The sequence below is a fragment of the Euleptes europaea genome, chromosome 7 (assembly GCF_029931775.1).
Source record: "Euleptes europaea isolate rEulEur1 chromosome 7, rEulEur1.hap1, whole genome shotgun sequence".
Taxonomy (NCBI): domain Eukaryota; kingdom Metazoa; phylum Chordata; class Lepidosauria; order Squamata; family Sphaerodactylidae; genus Euleptes; species Euleptes europaea.
This window is the reverse complement of record NC_079318.1, coordinates 45,688,029-45,707,708: the sequence shown is the minus strand read 5'-3', so window position 1 is coordinate 45,707,708 and position 19,680 is coordinate 45,688,029. Positions and strand designations below refer to the sequence as shown.

Genomic DNA, 19,680 nt, shown 5'->3' with positions numbered 1-19,680 from the left:
CCTGGCAAGTGGAGAGGTAAAACTGATTTGATAACCTATCCTGGTCCTTCTGTTATCCGTTTTAGCCCTGGTGGGCAAGATGCCCTTCGCCTCGGAAGAGAAGGAGCCCTCACTGTGAGTATCCAAGGCTCCATTCTCCTCCGAGGCAAGGGCATCTTTATGTGTGGGACTTCCAAGAGCTCCCTATATGGGTGGGTTAATTTCCTTCGTCCACGACATGTTGGAGAATCCTGCGTCCAAAGGCCGCCTGTGCGGAAGACCAGGTATTAATTTAGTAATGCTTGACGAAGGTGTTAACGGAGGACCAGGTGGCAGAGCGACAGATCTCGTCAACTGGAGCCTGTCTGTTAAATGCTGCCGTTGTAGCTGAGCTACGTCGTAAGTGAGCGGTAATACCGTCTGGAACCGGGACTTTCGAAGCTTTATATGACTCCACAGCACACTGTCTCAAGGTGTAGCTGATGGCAGCTGTCGACATCCGCAACCCTTTGTTGGGTTTGGAGATGTTGATGAACACAGAGTCTGATTTTCTGAACTCTGTCGTTCTGGTGATGAATATGCGTATGGCTCGTCAAAGATCCATGGAATGCCAGGCTTTTTCTGTTTGGCATGATGGTTTCGGACAGAAGGAGGGCAGAGAAATCTCTTGGGATCTATGAAAAAGGGAATTTACCTTTGAGAGGAAGGTAGGGTTCAGTCTTAAGACTAATTTATCCTTGTGGAATACGCAGAGGCCTTTGCTGATCGATAGTGCTCTCAGCTCTGAAACCCTGCGGGCTGAGGTGATCGTGGTCAAGAAAAGGACCTTCATCTGAAGGAATCTTGGGGGAACCGTTTTCAGAGGTTTAAAGGGGTCTGAGGTAATGGCTTTTAGAACTAGATTAAGTTTCCATGTAGGGCACTGGTTCCCAACCAGGGGTCCGTGGACCCCCAGGGGTCCGCGAGAACTAAATTAAGGTCCGCGAAACAAAGTTATAAACCCATAATAAATTAATATTTTCAATTAAAAGTTCTCTATTATAAAAAATATATATTCAAATATTATTCTAAGTTTAATGTTTAACAGTTATGATTAAAGTTTATTTTCAAATTGTTGGAATTTTTATTTTGAACCTTGGGGTCCCTGCACCGAACAAAAAAGTCCTAGTGGTCCCTGGTCAAAAAAAGGTTGGGAACCACTGATGTAGGGAAACGATGTACCATAGGTGGTCTGATTTGAGTAACCCCTTTTAAGAAGGTAACGATGTCCCAATGTTGAGAAGTGGGAACACCTTCAGAAAAGGGAATCACCGTGGATACAGCAGCCACTTGGCACCTGAGGGTGGACGTGGCCAGATTTAAGCGTACTCCCTCCTGGAGAAACTCTATGATCTTGTTGACTCCCAGCTCTAGGGGATCTACCTTTTCCCTACGAGACCATCGAACAAAGGCCTTCCAAGATGTTGTGTAGATGCGTCTGGTAGCCAGTTTGCATGCCTCCAGAATGGTGTTCACCACTTCTTCCGAATAGTCGCAAGTTATGAGTCTCTTCCACTCAAGACCCAGACGGTCAAACAGTACCACTGGGGGTCTGGGTGGATTAGTGGACCTTGCTGCAGCATGTTCCAGGTGGTGGGTATTCTCCAAGGATCCCGAATTGACAGTCTGCGCAGTGTGGTGAACCATGGCCTGCGGGGCCAGAACAGGGCTACAACCAGAACTTTGGCCTTCTCCTGCTGAATCTTGCGGAGTACTCTGGGAAGGATAGGGAGGGATGGGAAGGCGTAGAGTAGCTCCTGAGGCCAGGGGTTCAGAAGAGCATCTGCTCCCTCCGCCAGTGGATGGAAGTATTTGGTGACGAAGTGTGAGATTTGGTGGTTGTTTGCTCGATGCAAATAAGTTGATTGCCGGGAGGCCGAATCTGCGCGTGATGCTCTGGAAGGTTTGTTGATCCAGGGCCCATTCTCCTTCCTCTATGGTCTGACGGCTTAGCCAGTCCGCCTGGATGTTTAAAACTCCTCTGATGTGTTCTGCCTTCAATGATTTCACATTGAACTGAGCCCACCGGAAGATCCGTGATGCCTCTTGGTGAAGGGTGGACGATCTTGTGCCGCCCTGCTTGTTCAGGTAAGCTTTGGTCGTCATATTGTCAGATCTTACTAGCACGTGGCTACGTCGGAGGTCTGTGGAAAACGTTAGTAGTGCAAGTCTCACAGCCTAGAGCTCCAAAAGGTTGATATGAAGCTTTTTCTCCTTCACAGACCAGAGGCCCTGGGCCACCTTCCCTTTGAGGGTGGCTCCCCAGCCCTCGATGCTGGCGTCCATAAAAAGTTGCAGAGGATCCTCGTGGATATACTGCTGGCCTAAGTTTGAGGGACTGGCCCACCAACGTAGGCTGTGTTTCACCTTGAATGACACCTGAATTAGCTTGTCCCACTTGTGGGTAATGTTTCTCTGAAAGGGGCGGAGGAGCCATTGAAGTGGCCTTGAATGGAACCTTACCCATGGTACTATGGCTATACACAACACCATGTGTCCCATGAGTTTTGCCAGGGACATGAGGCGAGACCTCCTGTTCCGTATTGTGGCATTGGCTAGGGCGACTATTTTCCCTATCCTTTCCCGGGGTAGGGACAGTGAGTTCTCCAGAGAATTTATCCGGACTCCCAGGTGGGTAACAATTTGGGAGGGGTCCAGGGAGCTCTTTTCGAGATTCAGCAGGTACCCGTGTTCCTGCAGCAACTGAATTACCCTCGAGGCGTGCGATAGGGACTGATCCAGTGATTTGGCGCTGATCAGGATATCATCCAGGTACAGGTGTACCTGGATAGATTCCTTATTCAGAACTGCTATGATGGTAACCAGCACCTTTGAAAATACCCGGGGGGTTGATGACAGTCCGAAGGGGAGGGCCCTGAATGGAAAGTGTTCCTGGGCATAAGCAAAGCAGAGGAACTGTCTGTGTATGGGATGTATCGGTATATGCAGATAGGCCTCCTTGAGGTGCACTGCAGTCATAAAGGTTGCAGGGAGGAGGGATTCCACGATGGAACGCAGAGTTTCCATGCAGAAGTGTTTTTTCTGCATCCTCCGGTTGACATATTTTAAGTCGAGGATGGCCCTCCAGTCCCCATTTCTTTTGGGGACCGGGACAAATATGGAGTAAACTCCCTGGAAACGTTCTAGCCGAGGTACTGGTTCTATTGCGGCCAGCTGTAGAAGGTGTATGATGGCTTGTTGGGTTCTGGAGTGCTTCTCCCGTTTTGAGGGGAGTGGGGAAGGTAGGAAGCGGTCCAGTGGTAGGGAAACAAATTCCAAGAGGTATCCCTTGGAAATTATTTGGGAGACCAAGTTGTCCAGGCTGGACTCCTCCCACCTGCTTGTGAATGCCTGTAACCTTCCCCCCAGCTGTAGTGACTTGACGTCACTGGGAATTTGTCTTTGAGAATTTGTCAGGTTTATCCGGTCTGGGTTGTTGGCCCTGTCTGTTGAACTTTCCGCTTTTGCGAAAGGGCCTGTTGTTGTTATTCCAAGTTCCCTTTCTGAAGTCTGCCCTGTATCGAAAGGGTGTCCTGGAAGGTTGAAAGGACTGATATGAAGCTGGACGGCTTTCCTTTCTAAGCTGTTTAGTCATGACATGTTTCTTGTCTCTAGTTTCTACTAGAATTCTATCTAGCTTTTCCCCAAATAACCGCCCCTCCTGAATGGGGTAGGCCATTAGGGTTGTTTTGGCCTTGAAATCGGCTGGCCAGGCTCTCAGCCATAGGGCTCTTCTTGCCAAGGTGATGGATGCCATGGACCTGGCCATGAAGGATATAGAATCCAAGGAGGCATCCACCATCAGGGTAGTGGCTTTCAGGACCCTTTTCAGACCTGCCGAGACCCGGCGGTTTTCCTCTGATAACAGCTGTAGAAGCTTCTTGACCCAGAGGTACAAGGCCCTAGCGAAAACGGAAATGGTGGCACTAGACTGGATTGCCAAAGCAGCCGCCTCATGAGACTTCCTGGTTAAGGACTCTGTTTTTCTGTCTAATTGGTCCCTTATGGAACCTGCTCCATCCTCGGGTACCAGCCCAGGGGTCTTGAGGTCAATTATAGGAGCCTCCACTAATGGCACCTTGAGCAGGTTCATAGCATGAGGTGCTAAGGTGTAGAGTTTCTTGACACTGGTAGGGATTTGCTTGCCAGAGGACGGGTTTTCCCACTCCTCTTTGACCGCCCTTAAGAAGAACTCAGGGAAGGGAACAGAATTACTTTGGGTCTGCTTCCTAGGGAAGCATTCCTTAACCCCCTGCTTTCGCTTTGGGGTAGGTTCCTCAGATGATTCCTGTTCCTCATTAAGGTCCAGCGCTAGTAGCGCCTTGGCCAGTAGACCCTGGAAGTCTTCCCCCACAAACAATCTGGGTTGCTGTTTGTCTGAAGGAATGAGTTCCTCATCGGAGTCAAACTCGCCTTCTTCGCGTTCCTCTGGATCAGATTCCTGTTCAGAGGAGAGGGGTTCTGATTGTGCTGTGGAAACCTGATTTGTGGCTTTTTTGGCTGCCTTGGTGGCCCATTGAGTGACAGGGGCTGTAGGAGACATGGGGTCCTCCTGTCCAACACTAAGGGAGTGGGAGGAGGAGGAGCCTGGCGAAGGCTCCTGTACTGCTCAGGAGAAGTGGGGGGGGAGCCTCATTTGGAATGCCTGAAATGCCTGCCACTGCCTCTGGAGGGCCAAGTTAACCAAGTCATTGGCCTCCTCGTTAGAGTAAACCCGCCCACCCTGTGCTACATTGGGAAAGGGGGGGGTTGCCATCTCCCGTCGGGAGAGATCCTACCGGTAAACCAGCGTGGTTCAAAGGCTGCGTGATGGTCACAGGCGTCGAGTAGGCAGGTCTTATGGAGCCGGCTCTCGGGAACTTACTGCGCTTCTTTTTCTTGTGCGCTGGAAGCGCCGTGGCTTTTGCCGTGGCTTTCGGGGCTGCTTTTTGCAGTTTTTTCCTCTGCTGCGTTGGCAGCGGGGGCTCCCTGTCTTCTGTGGCTCGTGCCACCGCGTCTTTCGCCTTCCCTAAAGGTCCGCTGGTGCGACCATTGGGAGGAATTTTCCTCTGGGCAGAATGAACCAGCTCACTCTGATAATCCCCAACCGAGAGGAAATCGTCCTCTCCCGGCCACCTCTAGATTGGCTACAGGCGACAGGAAGGGAGGGGGGGGGAAGGCCGGGGGGGGATAAGACACACTGAGGAAGACGCTGGCGTAAAAGAACAACAAATATACTCAAGGATCACAACGATTATCTCTAGATCTAGATATGAAGCCGGAGCTGAACGTAATCACTGCTCTCCCGTTAAAGGCAGAACAGAAACTGGGGGATCAAGGGCAGTCTTCCCGCCAAGGAGACAGGAAGTAAAGTTTGGTCCTGCCTCCTGGAAAGAGCGGGAAAACATCCACACATAAAGATGCCCTTGCCTCGGAGGAGAACTATTGGTTTGTAATTCCCTTCCTTTACAAGTCTAGCAGTTCCTCTCTCATCACCTCAATTTGAATCAGTTCTTCAGACTCCCTTTCTGAAAATAGTGGCTGTGGCCTGGATACATGCCACACACCTACAGTGTCTTCTGTGGCTCGTGCCGCCGCGTCTTTCGCCTTCCCTAAAGGTCCGCTGGTGCAACCATTGAGAGGGCTTTTCCTCTGGGCAGAATGAACCAGCCCACTCTGATAATCCTCAACCAAGAGGAAATCGTCCTCTCTCCCAGCCGCCTCTAGATTGGCTACAGGCGACGGGAAGGGAGAGGGGGGAAAGGCCGGGGGGGGGGATAAGACACACTGAGGAAGACGCTGGAGTAAAAGAACAACAAATATACTCAAGGATCACAACGATTATCTCTAGATCTAGATATGAAGCCGGAGCTGAACGTAGTCACTGCTCTCCCGTTAAAGGCAGGACGGAAACTGGGGGATCAATGACTTCCCTGGCCAGTACAGCAATCTTCTCCTCAAATTTTCTTCTTGTGTAACCATTAACTTACACTTCTTTTGCCAGACCCCATGTATCCAGGCCACAGCCACTATTTTCAGAAAGGGAGTCTGAAGAACTGATTCAAATTGGCCTGGATACATGCCACACACCTAGTGAATGCAGATGAAAATACTTCATTTAGCTTTTCTGACATCTCCCTTCAGTAATCCTTTTATTCCTTGGTCATCCAAGGGTTCAACGACTTCCCTGGCCATTACAGCAATCTTCTCCTCAAATTTTCTGCTTGTGTAACCATTAACTTACACTTCTTTTGCTAGACCCCATGCTCCCTTCAGTTCACTTCTACTTTTTAAAATAAGGCTTTTTGCCTTTCATTAACCATGCAGTCATCACTTTAGGCTTGGAGTACCCTTCCTAACTTGGGGTTGCATTCTATCTGGGCTTCAATTAGTGTGGCTTTAAATAGTTTCCAAGCATCCTCTAGGAATTTGAATATTGAGTTTCCAATTCAGCTTCCTTCTAACTAGTCCCCTCGTTTTTGTAAAGCTCCCTCTTCTGAAATTAAATGTTACTGCTTTGAACTTTAGGGGTAACTTTCTGCTGAACTTAATAGCATTGTGGTCACTGTTCCCAACTGGTACAAAGCCCTCATTAATGAAACTGTCAAAATACATTCCACTATATTTCAACCTATACCACTTTACATCATTTTCGGATCTCACATATCATGATCCTCTAAGAGGCATACACATATACCCAGGTACTAATTCCAAATAACCCGGAACTGTGATTGCCAATACAACCCAATTTGCTTAAGTACACAGGGACACATGCAGAAAATTCATAAAGAAACCATATCATTAGTGTGAGTAAGACAAGACACCCTGTTTATCTTTACTTGCAGTATTAAAAATCCTTCTAATGGAGTTCTTTTTCAAGTGTAACTATAAGCCTGCACCAAGGAACTAGTTTATCAATATATGAAATTCAAGTTTGTCCCACCTGCTACCACTACTTGACCAGCTCGCCATTACCTATTTTCAGTGAATGAAAGAAAGACAGCTGGTACATAGTTGCTTCTTGCACGATTAAGTGCTGTTGACTTTATGGTGAGAATATTTAGGTAACCCCCAACGTAAACCTCAGTGGCCTACATTTTTTTAAAGTTAAATGGCACTGTAAATACCATTTTAATTGCTTTGGTCAAGATAACTCACCTGATGATCCTGAATCTTCCTGCCAACTACTCTAAACGTATTGTTGCCTGTGTGGTGATATATATGAACTCTGCTAAATCCAGTGGACCCACCAGCTGGCACCCACTTCTTATTGGCGTCATCATAGACCATTACAGCAGCTCGTGCTTGGCAGATGCTCTGTTCACTGTTAAAACAAACAAATACAAAGGGTAAGGATGGCACCATGATGCTTAAATAATGCTTTGTAAAAATTACAAGTGCAAATGGAGAGGCTAATGTATTTCAAGCATTTCCTGAACAACAATTAATTAAGGCTGGTTGCTGTAACAATTAGAAATAATGGCTTGCACTCAAACATTTTATACTACCTACCAGCATAATACAAAACCTCCGGTAATGCACCTTTTGTGATGCTCAGTTATACCTGTTCAGAACCCAGAGGGGATGGAGAGAAGGAGGCACAACTGTGAAAGTAACTGATCTGTTTGGCTCCCTCTGCACATGTGAGGACATTAACCTGAAAAGGGCCACTATTCAGTGTTAAGTTATTTGTGGAGAACTGGAGGCTAATTCCCAGAACCTTCAAGAAACAAAGGCTGGTAACTGCTGGACAGAGTATTTTTACACAGAGAAAAAAACACCCATGTGGTTAGTTAATAAGAGTTATAACTATTCATAATTTGTCATAATATATTTTCATTATAATGTTTGATCTTGGAAGTAAAATACTTCTACCCATGGATTTTCTGTTTAACCTAGAAAATCAGCATTTATTCATTTAGGACATCTATAAACCACTCCTTCTACTTCTTGGTTTAAGTACACAAAGTGGTACCCAAGCAATAATTTAGGTCAGTGCATTGATACGAAATAGTTCTTTTCATTAATTACACCAACTACTTCTTAGGGACTTCCAAAGGAACTCAAGCTGTCAGCAGAAGGAGGAGGAGAAACCTGATTTCCTCCTTGTCACTGAAGTACCCCATACTGTGCTGCATTTTGTTTACAGGGTTCTCCTGACCTTCAGAGAGCAGGGTGTTTGGTGAAGGGTGGGAGATCCACTCCACCAACTTGTTCTGCAAGCTTTTTGGCTGGATGCAGCCAGTTGTATTTACAGATGCACACTTATATCCTTTTGGCAAGTACACGTATCACAACATCAATAGCAAAATATTTCCTTCATTTTGACTGCATTAAGTCTGCTGCAGACATTACACATCTACAATCTCAGTTCACTAAAAAAGGATATTTACTGTTTCTCTCTGAAAGACCATTTAAGAATGATAAAATCTTCTTGCACGATTATCCTCAACAATAGTTTCAATTTTGTCAACACCATACATAACCCAATAAAAATGGTTACACACATTACCGAATTTAAATATCTACCCATTCAAGCTCCATCCTTCTATCAACTCTAAAATATCTAAGAACGACCAACAAAACACAGCCAAGAAATACTGAACTAAAATCTGATATTAAGAATGAAAACTTACAAATAATGTAACTTAATTCAGCCTCAAAGAAAAAGACAAGGACATCTGTCATGAGTGAGACAAGCTAGTTTGTGGTATTTGACGCACAGTTTCCCAGCTGTTATTTGGTTAGCTCTTTTTTTAGATTCAACAATCCTTCCACTTCTAGATCAACAGAAATGCCCTGTGTACAAAGCCCTTATTTAAGCAAGAAAAGTGTTAGGTCAGTCATTTGATGCCATCCATAAAGGATGGTAAAACACAAGCCATTTGTACATGCTTGATTTAGTCACAACCTCTTCTTCTCTAGCTCTAAAACACATCCTCAGAGCAATCATAATTGCTGAATAAAACTAAAATCTTCTATGCTATTTTAAGAGCTAAAGCGTAGCACAAACAAACATGGGCATTCTATGCAAGCAAATGCTAGTGTTCTATACATGAAAGTTTGAACATAAAGTTTGAACAAAAACGGAACATTGCCTAGTCTTTAAACATTCTTGCATTTGTGATTTAGAATGCAACTGTGCAAATGTGCAGTTTTACATAGCTAAAAAATTGACAAATGTTGCTGAATAAGAAAAAAGCCAATATCATATTACTTAGTCATAGCATGTCCTGGACTTCTGGAATACATTATAGTAGTAATTTAGGATAGTATTATTCTGAAAGATGTAACCCTGCTATTTTGGGAAACACCTTACCAAATTGGTTTACTACACAAGACTAGACAAACTTTCATCCAATCACTAAAAACACCATCATACATCTAATGCTGAACCTGGACCTCAGGATGTTGATCGAAAAACCCACATGATGGGGCCAGGTACAGACTGGGGGGGGGGGTTGTTTGTACAAACTAGGGCCAAAAATGAAAACAGCTGATGGGGATTTTAGAAACTTTAAAAAAGTTAATATGCTTGGGGGGGGGGACCAAAATCTCGTGATGATATGTCACGAAATCTCAGCTGCCATAAACAGTCAAACCCACCAAAACAGCTAGAAGGCACTGCTGCTGGCTGGTAGAGGTGACAGAGGAAATGGAGGAGGTAGTGGGAGGGCTGGAAAGCCACTGCTGAGTGAGCCTAGCAGGCAGAGGCACTGATGCTGCAGGTGGGTGGGTGGCCAAGCCAGGAAGCAAGTAGGCGGGCACATGCGCCAGCAACCAGAGAAGCAGCAGGGAGGGAAGAAGGTGGTGGTGGACAAGGCAACAAAGCTGCCACCACTTGGGAGCCCAGGAAGAGGGGGGGTGAGGTGGGAAGGAAAATGGAGAGAAGGGGAAACTATTGGAGGGCAAGGGAAGTAAGAGAAGCACTGAGGATGGAAGGAGGAGAGAAAGAGCTGATGGGGGCAGGAGAAGAAAGAGAAGGCAGGGGGCAAAAAGAGAGGGAAAGGGATAGAAGGGGACAGGAGAAGCAAGAAAAGGATGGATCCCATAAGCCCCTGCTTGTCAAATATAAATGTAGCAGCATTGATGCATTTATCACTTTTGCTTGCTGCTAACACTGCTGTGAACACAGTCTGCGCTAGCTTCCTTCATTTGATTCAAATTTGAAATGTTGGCTTCCACCAAGAAAGCTCTAGATTTTGACTAGATTAGTTTAACATGTATTTGTCATTTAATATTATCTCCCCCCCCCCACACACACACACACACTATGCTAAAAGGAGCAAAGAATTTTAATTATCTCTCCACCACAATTCTGTTACCAATCTTTACTACAAAAACAAACAGCTTACCCTGCGTATTTACTCATACTTAATATCCTTCAGTACAGATCTATGTAGAGGAAGTTATTTTAGTTAAGGCTGATTTTAGAGAACACCAACATATGTCAGCTATGTTATTCATTGCAAACGCACTCAGAGGCTGCTCTGAAGATGCATGCTATAAATGGTAGGCACATCAAATCAACAGCCGAATGGCATTTGCACTGTCAGTAATAAACCACACAAAGCCTAGCTAGAAGAGTAATATTTAATTACTTTTCCATAAAGCCGGAAAAGGTAATTTCAGTTATCTTGATATGCTAATACAACATTTTTTTAAGGACAGAATTTCAGCTTAATTCATCATGTCTAAGCACAATACACTGGTGGAAGGTTAAGGGAGATCTAAGACTATCATCACCCTACCCTCCATTACCGACCCTGGGAAAGTTGATTCCTGGCGATGTGGGACCCGCATGGAGTGAGAGTGACAGTTATGTTCTGAAAATTCAGAATAATATTTGAAGAATTTTACTGCTCGGCAATCATTTTCTCCCATGAAAACAAACATGCATGTCAAAGTGAAGCTCTGGGACAACTATACATTGGTTACAAGGTATTGGGAAAAGGGATGTCACACGACCTAACTCAGATTATGCCAAAGGAACATAAACCAAGAGGAAAATGTTAAGTGCAGCCTAAGTCATGGGGGGGGGGGGAGGGGCCTTTAAACAGCTTGCCAACTCCACACAATATGACTATTTCAAAGTTTAGTTTATCCCTAAAATACTGAGTTAAGCTCATCTAATTTCACACCATGAGCTGAATTTCTCCTATTCAAAAGTTTTATTTTATTTCTTAAACATCATCTACAGGAAACTAGATGACATTTGAGGAACAGCTCTACATACTGGCCTTTAAAAAGCTGGTGCAAGTAGTTCTCCAAAATGATGTTATCATTTTAAAATGTTATTTTTTTAAACATAGAAGTCAGTAAAGGGGAAGGGGTAGATCTTCCAGATACAAACTGAGCTGTATCTCCATCCTCAGTGAAGGCGTACGGGTCAGTTATTTGCATTGAAGCAGCAATTTCAATTTAGTTGTATTCAACATCTTCTGCATATACTAATTCAAATTGTAGGTCTGTCTCATCACACCCACACAAAGCTGAGAATGACTGAACAGAAGAGTCAGGAATGAACAAACTGGTAAGTCCTATCGATGTTTGAATGTGAGATCTTGTGGGACCTGGGAGAATCCTGAAGAGGGGGGGAGAGATCTATGGTGACCAGGAGTGGCAGAGCCGCTCAGAAAGGTTTACAAAATAAAAATACTAAAAAGGGGGGGGAAGTGCCCCATTGAACAAAATGAGGCTGTGCCACTAAAAAAGGTGGCGCAGCCCCGCTGCAGCTCAAGGGGGTGTCCCGGGGAAAATGGGGTTAGGAAGCTGCCCAAGGGTAGCTCCTCCTTGGGAATGCCCCCCCATTGCTGGTGCATGGCTGCACCGGGGATGGGGGCTGGTGGCTCCCTGACACCAGCTTGTTTGCCCCGCACTGGCGTAGATGCCACCTTATAAGGTGGCACCTACGCAGACACGGGGTCACCACTGGCTCCTAAGGAGCTTCGCCCCCCCTTCAGGAATGGGCTGCTTGCATAATTTAAATAGAATTTGATTATCATTTATCTAAGTCATGATTCTAAGCATCCCATAGATTCTGTTTAGCTTAACCATTACTATATCATGCATTTTCCTCTCCTGAAATGCCAAACATGCCTACTACTATTACTACCTTTCATTCCGCCTTCGTAATTTTAGGAGCTGATTCAGAAAAAACAAAGCTTGGTGTCACTTAAAGTTCACACCCTTCTTTTCCATTTTTGCAGAAATCAATTCTACAGCAATAAGTCACTTAAAAAACAGTACAACAGTTAGATAGGAAGACTGATTTTAGAAAATTATCTAAGTTCAAGCAGTACAGCCTCCTCAAGGAGAGTGCACTAAAGAAATCTTGAAAATTTTCCAAACAGATTTCTAAAAGAAATAATTTGACTGATCTGGAAGATGGTAATAGAATGAAGCCTTGATTTTCAACACATACACTTTTACTTGGTTCAATCAAAATGTAAATCCATGGTACTAGAACAGTATAATTTGGATTTTAAATTACTTTTAGAAAATTTTCTTAGCCACTATATTTCTCCACTATGAAATAGTGTAAACTACTTCATAAGAAAGGCATTATTAGTGATGGGATAATTAATTTTTGCTAATACATGACTAACCTGGATTGAGTAACAAATGACATAACTGAGCAGTTAATTAAAATCTGCTACTTTAAGAAATTTAAAAGAAGTGCAAAACATTGGCTTTCCAAACAAAATTAACATACAAAATTAAGTGACATACAAGACATTTCACTACAAAACCTAGCATTTCTCCATTTTGTATAATTTAAATAAAAATTTGAACAACTTTTAGAATACAAGAATACCCAAAACAGTCTTCTATTCTCAGGCATAGGAAGTAACGGTTCAGATATTATTCTTTGCTAAAAACTAGAACAGCAACAGTGTGTATAGTGTTTTGCCTAATCTTCAACTGGAAATTAGTACATAATTGTCTTAAGAGACCAGAACAAAACATACTGTCATGTAAGTTTTGTAGAATTTACAGATAATCACATATGATGAGAATTTCTTCTAATATTATAATAAATTTTTATCTTGCTAAACAATTCACAATCCATAGTTCTGAAATATTTACAGAGAGAAACTAATTTCTTCCCCCTTGCTATTAAAACATTCTAAAATTCATCCAGAACTTTAAAGGCCTATGATTCCTTAGGAAGACCTTATCTTTAAACTTTGTCACAAACAAAAAACTATTGACATGTACTTACACTGCTATAGGCAGCTGCATAATTATTCGCTTCTCTCTGTCAGACATTGTTAAAATTCTCATGGTTAACAAGTAACCCTTCAACAGGTATTTCAAACAAATTTCTCAAGAACTTCAAGAGCACAACTAGACTTGAAGCTTGCAAGCAATGCTCCAATATCTAATTAAGTCAGAGAGTAGTCTTGAAAGAATGTATCGGTTCCCTAAAATAAACATACAGCTGAAAGCTTAGCCTTATGCTATAATTCTTTCCTTCCTTGAACCCATTCTAAAAATGTAGCAGACTAACTGCAAAACTCAGGCAGAGTCAGTGAGGAAAACCTCTACACAACCTATTGCAGCCATTGTATATTTTCAGATTTAACACGTTTCCTCCACAGGTAGGGTCATGCAGGCATAAATTCAAATTTTCAGTCTGGAAAAGAAAAGCTTCATGCTTATGCAAGTAAGATCCAAGAACAGCTTTTCTAGATGCTGCTCTTTTGCTCCGCAGTCTATTTGTTTTTGTTCACTGTATTTCAGAACTCACCGTGGCTACTAGACTATACACATCTGCCTTGTCTAAGGTTAGCAATTTGACCAGTCACAAAAAGAAACAAGATTTGATCAACTTACCAAGCATTTTTAAAGCGATCACTTTATTAGAACTACAACTAAAATCCTTAAACTATCAACAAGCTTGATACTTACGCTATTTTCCCCCCCAAATCTGTTATGAAACAATTCAATTCATTATGATTTTAAGATATTATTACAACTTCATGTTCAGTAAGACAGTTATAAATGTGAGTACTTCTCTCTAGCTTTCATTCATGAACCACAGGGTCTGTGTTTCAACATCTTCCCTCCTCCACTTACACACAGAATAACTGGATCACTCCAAAGTAACGATATTTATTTGAAAATAAATCAATCAACTGCGTGTCTTTGATCACTTTTTAAAAAAGCTTTTAAATAAACAGAATTTTAAATAAACAGAAAACTTGCCAAGCACCTTGAATCTTCTGTTGATTAGACTTCCGGTAGAGCGTTTGGTCCGAGCGCCATTGTCTCTTGGGAGCTCCCGAGAGACACCAAGAGTCGTTTAGATTTGGAGTGCAAAAAAGCACTCCAACCCGGTTCTAAATAGTGGATCGGGAAGTAGGAATTCCCCTGCAGCCGTCAGAGCAGTTTGACTCCCATATTCTCTGAGAGAGCTTTTATTAAGCCTCTCGGAGATTTGGACATTGTCCCGCCGGCACCGAAGGGGCTACCAATGCCACAAACGACTCTTTGGATTTAGGCTTTGACCTTCTCTATCCATTAACATCAAAGAATCTATTAAAAGAACAAGATGCCTCACCTCTGGAAGTCAGAGTGAGTAAAAAGACACTTTTTGCTTTTACCTTGATTGAGAAAATTTGACGATAAAAATACCTACGAAAACCGCGCCTCCCTGCCCAACGTAACGAGACTCTTTAAATAAATAAACGTCATTAAACGAACAAACACATTATCAATTTGATCAGTGAGTAGGCGCAATAAATGGGACTTTTGAATGACTTTACAACTACCAATTAAAGGCTTTGAGGGGAGGGAGGGAGACGAAAACTCCCCCATACACACTTCTGGTTCTTTCCGGTTCAATCAGTCCTCCAGCCATGTCGCTTCTTAGGACCGGAAGATAGTAAGAAGGGCTTTGCTACCATCGAAAAGACAGGACACATCGTAAGACTGGAAGTGAGTTTCCCCAGTGCAACCATCAAATTGCTCCTACCACTTAACTACTGAGTGGAGACGACACAGGGTCTATGATACTGCAGTTTCCTGTCTACTTCCCTTTTTCTGACCGTGCCGCTCTGAAGCGTAATTGAGGGTATTTTGAAAATTACAAAGCCCGTTTTCATATAAGAATCCAAGCAGATATGTCAAACAAGAGGATGGAAGATATGTTACTTAAACAAATGGACATGTTTGCAATGCAACAAGATTTAGTCTTTAAAAAACAACACGCGTTCTCACAACAAATGATTCAACTAGCTGGAATGATGAATAACTTATATCAATCAATCAACAGAAAACTGGACATAATTATTGAGGAGATCTATGATATGAAGACCCAAGACATGACAATGACTATGCCGATGGAAATAAAAGATCCTACTACGGAGATAATGACTGAATGCTACATGGAAGTGGAAATAAAAACTGAAAATCATGACAATGAATCAGAACAATTTAACTCCCAAGAGGTGGCTGCAAATGATCAGCTGGCAACGAGAGAAAGCAACATGAGAGAATTCAATACCTCTACACACTACTTGTCTGAGTTGCTGTTGGCAGGAGGAATATTATTATCCCAAGAAAACATCTCCTGGCAGCCAGCGATGGAGAGAGACATGATGAAGGATTTTATCAAGATGCTGCAGGAAAATTTAACAAGACGCCAATGGATACAATCATCGGGATTCTCTTTCATATTTTCAGAGGTCAGAATTGCAGCTACTACACTGGAAAATGGAAAAAAAATTGGGAAATGAAGAAGGACTGGCAGATCTCCTCCCAAAACAAGAAAACGGCTAAGATGATGCTTAATTTAGGGGTGTAAGGGAGGCATGGTGGATTTACTCTGATGAATTTTTAAACGGGAAATTTTGTTTGTGTATTGATCTAATCCCTTTACTACAGAATAATAGAATGTTATATAGAGACAATGATGATGATATTATAACCATGTAGGATTTTAAACCACTTATAGAAGTAGTATAGATAGTTTAAAGCAAGTCTGTAAGAAAGAAAAGGAGCCCCGTGGAGCAGAGTGTTAAGCTGCAGTACCGCAGTTAAAAGCTCTGCTCACGACCTGAGTTCGATCCCAACAGAAGTCGGTTTCAGGTAGCAGGCTCAAGGTTGACTCAGCCTTCCATCCTTCCGAAGTCGGTAAAATGAGTACCCAGCTTGCTGGGGGTAAAGGGAAGATGACTGGGGAAGGCACTGGCAAACCACCCCGCAAACAAAGTCTGCCTTGGAAACGTCGGGATGTGACGTCACCCCATGGATCAGGAATGACCCGGTGCTTGCACAGGGGACCTTTACCTTTTTTAAAGAAAGAAAATAAGGATTAGAAATTAATTTGAAATGCAAAATTGTTAACCAGTAAAATTAGTGACTGAAGATGTGGGGAAGTCATATATAGTAGATAGTATTGTATAGTATAGATAACATATTCTCAGTAATAGTAATGAGTTTTCTTTTCATAAGTACATAAGTAGTTATAACTGAGTATATTGTTGAGATATGTTTATTTCTGTTATGTTGTGAAAAATAATAAAAATATTTAAATACGAATCTTCTGTTGATTAAAAGAGTTCACCTATGCCAGCTGCCTGTTGGCTAGAAGGTCAGAGGAGCATAGGCAGAAAATAAATACAGTGCTTGCCACTCTCATTTTTTAAAAAACAATTGGGGGAAAAAGAGGCTCTGGGTTGTCCATAAGGACACCAAGTAACCTTATCTATCTAGCTTGCTAACATAAGAACACAAAAAAGGCCATGCTGGGTAAGACCAAGGCCCATCAAGTCCAGCAGTCTGTTCATGCTATGCTTAGTGTCTCTAAAATGTTTTCAAATTTAGAACATTATGAACTATTAACAGTTCATTACTTGATCTTAACCAACTCTCAACAACATTTAAACAGCAAAGGTTCTGGTATCAATCTACATTAGTCAAGACTTACTTCACAACTTAAGAAAAATATGTATTTATAGTGACTTCACTGCTTGTCCCCATGGTGAATGTGGCATAGAGGTTAACAGTGGAGGGAGAGAAGAATAATGTACACAACTTTGGGTCCCCATAGGGAGAAAGGTGGGGTACAAATGAATTAAATCAATAAATAATATCAGAAAGCAAGAAACTTCCTGTAAGCAAAAGCCCTGTACACTCATACCTGGGGAGCTTTTAGTTCATTTTCCAGCCACACATCTTCCAGTTTAAACTCTACAACATTCATCATGGGAATATGCTGCAAGCACCGTGTCCGCAGAAAAAGCAGAAAGGTAGAAGGTATAGACATCAGCACTTGAAGTAGGAACCATTTCTCATTCAGTTAGTCATTTTGGACATTCACAATCAAGGTGAAAAGTGCATGCTGTCAGTTAACTATTCAATCAAGGTCACAGAAGATGTGAAAACAAATCTTATGGGGAATATCAGCTGGCATTCTCAGTTTTGAATTCATGAGAAATCATGGCTCTGTGTAGTGAACTTTATAACTTCCTTGTCACAACCTTGAACAAACTGTATAAAGTAGCTTACAAGAAAATGTTAGAGAAGGTATCCCATTCATGGGTTATGTCTATACAATCTGACCTCCATTTTAACCTTATCACAGCTCTGCTGTAACTAATTTCAATTAAGCAATAAAGCAATTAAGCATAAAACAATTTAATTCTTCTCATAGACATAGCTACAACAGACTTTGGGTTGGATCCAAAGTTTAGTTTCTTTTAAAGGAAAGTACTTCCTTCAGAAGAATGAAATTTATCTGTCTTCCCTCTCCTACTACAGCTCACTGAGTTCCCTGAAATGGTCCCAGTCCTCCAGAGAAGCGTTTCAGGAGATCAGAGGTCTGCAACAGGCAACAGAAAACAGAAGTTCCATTCCACTGATGAAAATAACCTCTGTTAGCCAAAAATTTAGCCGGCATCCAACCTATTACTTTTTGCTCTACATGCCATATTTTCCCCTCTCTAGCTAAAAGATTACTATAAAATTGAGAACAGGTCCATAGCTCTAACACAGTTTTATATTAAGTCTACAACAAAGTGAAAAGGGATCCACACCACACAACACTATCAGAACACCACTAATACTATTACCACTGTTGTGGGTAAAATTATAACAGGAAAGTGTTTTCTTTTGTACTGTGCAGCAATTATTATTCTCCTCCCACATTTCCTCAAGTATTTTAAAACACACCAGGCTTAATTTTATGATGAAAAACATCAGTCTTGTTCTTCCTTCATATGTTCAACTGAATCATTTGCTTAATAGAGTTCTGTGGGGATGTCAATCAGTTGTTTGCTTTTTTAATAAAACCCCTTATTTACCAAATACCAACTGCAGATTAAGCAGTTTTAATTTTCACCAAAGTGTTTGGTATTCATCTGATGAGCTGTAAACACACAGGAGTGAATAATTTTAAAACTGAAGTTTTATACTGCATTCTTCATACAAATTGAGGTACCAGCCATTCATGTAATTACTGACGGCAACACTACAAAAAGCTTTATACGAACTATGAAGAATCCATACAAAAGGGAGACAAGAAAAAACCTCTAAGAATAAATCAAACAATTCAGTGCAATGCTGTAAAATATACCAGATGGCTGGTTGAAAGCTCATCCCAATATTTCAACAACAAAAGTAAAAAATCCACAATTTCCAACATTACCATATAATAAAAATATAATCCAATATTGGACAATGAAAGTGGCCTCAATGTACTGGACTTCCATCCCAGCTACACTGAGGGTAATCACTGTGATACTGCAAATTTATTTTTGAAAGGGAAAAAATTCTATTGAAGAGAAGCCACATGTGTGTGTGTGTGTGTGTGTGTGTGTGTGTGTGTGTGTGTGTGTGTTAAGTGCCATCAAATTGCTTCCGGCTCATGGTGACCCTATGAATCTATGTCCTCCATAACATCCTATCATTAACAGCCTTGCTTAGGTCTTGCAAACTGAGGGCTGTAGCTTCCTTTATAGAGTCAATCCATCTAATGTTGGGTCTTCCCCTTTTCCTGCTGCCTTCATTGTTTCCTAGAATTATTGTCTTTTCCAGTGACTCTTGTCTTCTCATAATACGACCAAAGTACAATAGCCAAAGTTTAGTCATTTTAGCTTCTAGGAAGCCAAATAGGTACAGAAAAATTCTAACTGCAACATCTGCAACATTGGCACAAAAAGCACAATAACTCACAAGGTTTTTTTGTTTGTTTTTGCTGTTTGCTGAGGTTTAATGTGGAAGGATTCCATTGGTATTATGCCAGGGACATTAAAGAATTATGGGAGATGCCATACAAGGGACTACTGCAATGGGAAGGCAGAAATCAGCAGAAGTCAGACATTTCATCTCTGAAGGACCAAAATCTAACAAAAGTGGCAATTTCTGCCAGCTGCCCTGCCACTCAGACGCTTCCCCCATAGCACACTACATAATGAGGATCCCTCCTCACATTAGGAACACCTTTTCAAATAGGACTTATGGAATTTAAGTGGAAACAGGGCATTTCCAAAGAATTATTCTGGAAACTCTGCTTCAAGCCGCAGACCAATTATTTCCAAAAGCTGCAGAAGATGCTGGAATCTGAATCAGACAAGGGTCCTGGGAGTTATGCACACATGAAGCTGCCGCATGAAGCTGCCTTAAACGTGGTCCATCAAGGTCAGTACTGTCTACTCAGACTGGCAGTGACTCTCC

The 19,680-nt window shown here is 42.3% G+C and overlaps 1 protein-coding gene across 3 annotated transcripts in view; it reads right to left on the bottom strand.

Annotated features, from left to right (window-relative positions):
- ENAH (ENAH actin regulator) overlaps positions 1 to 19,680 on the bottom strand; it is a 130,556-nt gene that overhangs the window by 79,395 nt on the left and 31,481 nt on the right. For all 3 annotated transcript variants that reach the window (XM_056852811.1, XM_056852813.1, XM_056852814.1), the window contains exon 2: positions 7,156 to 7,321. In XM_056852811.1, coding sequence (XP_056708789.1) covers positions 7,156 to 7,321 — 166 coding nt within the window. The remainder of the gene's footprint in view (positions 1 to 7,155; positions 7,322 to 19,680) is intronic.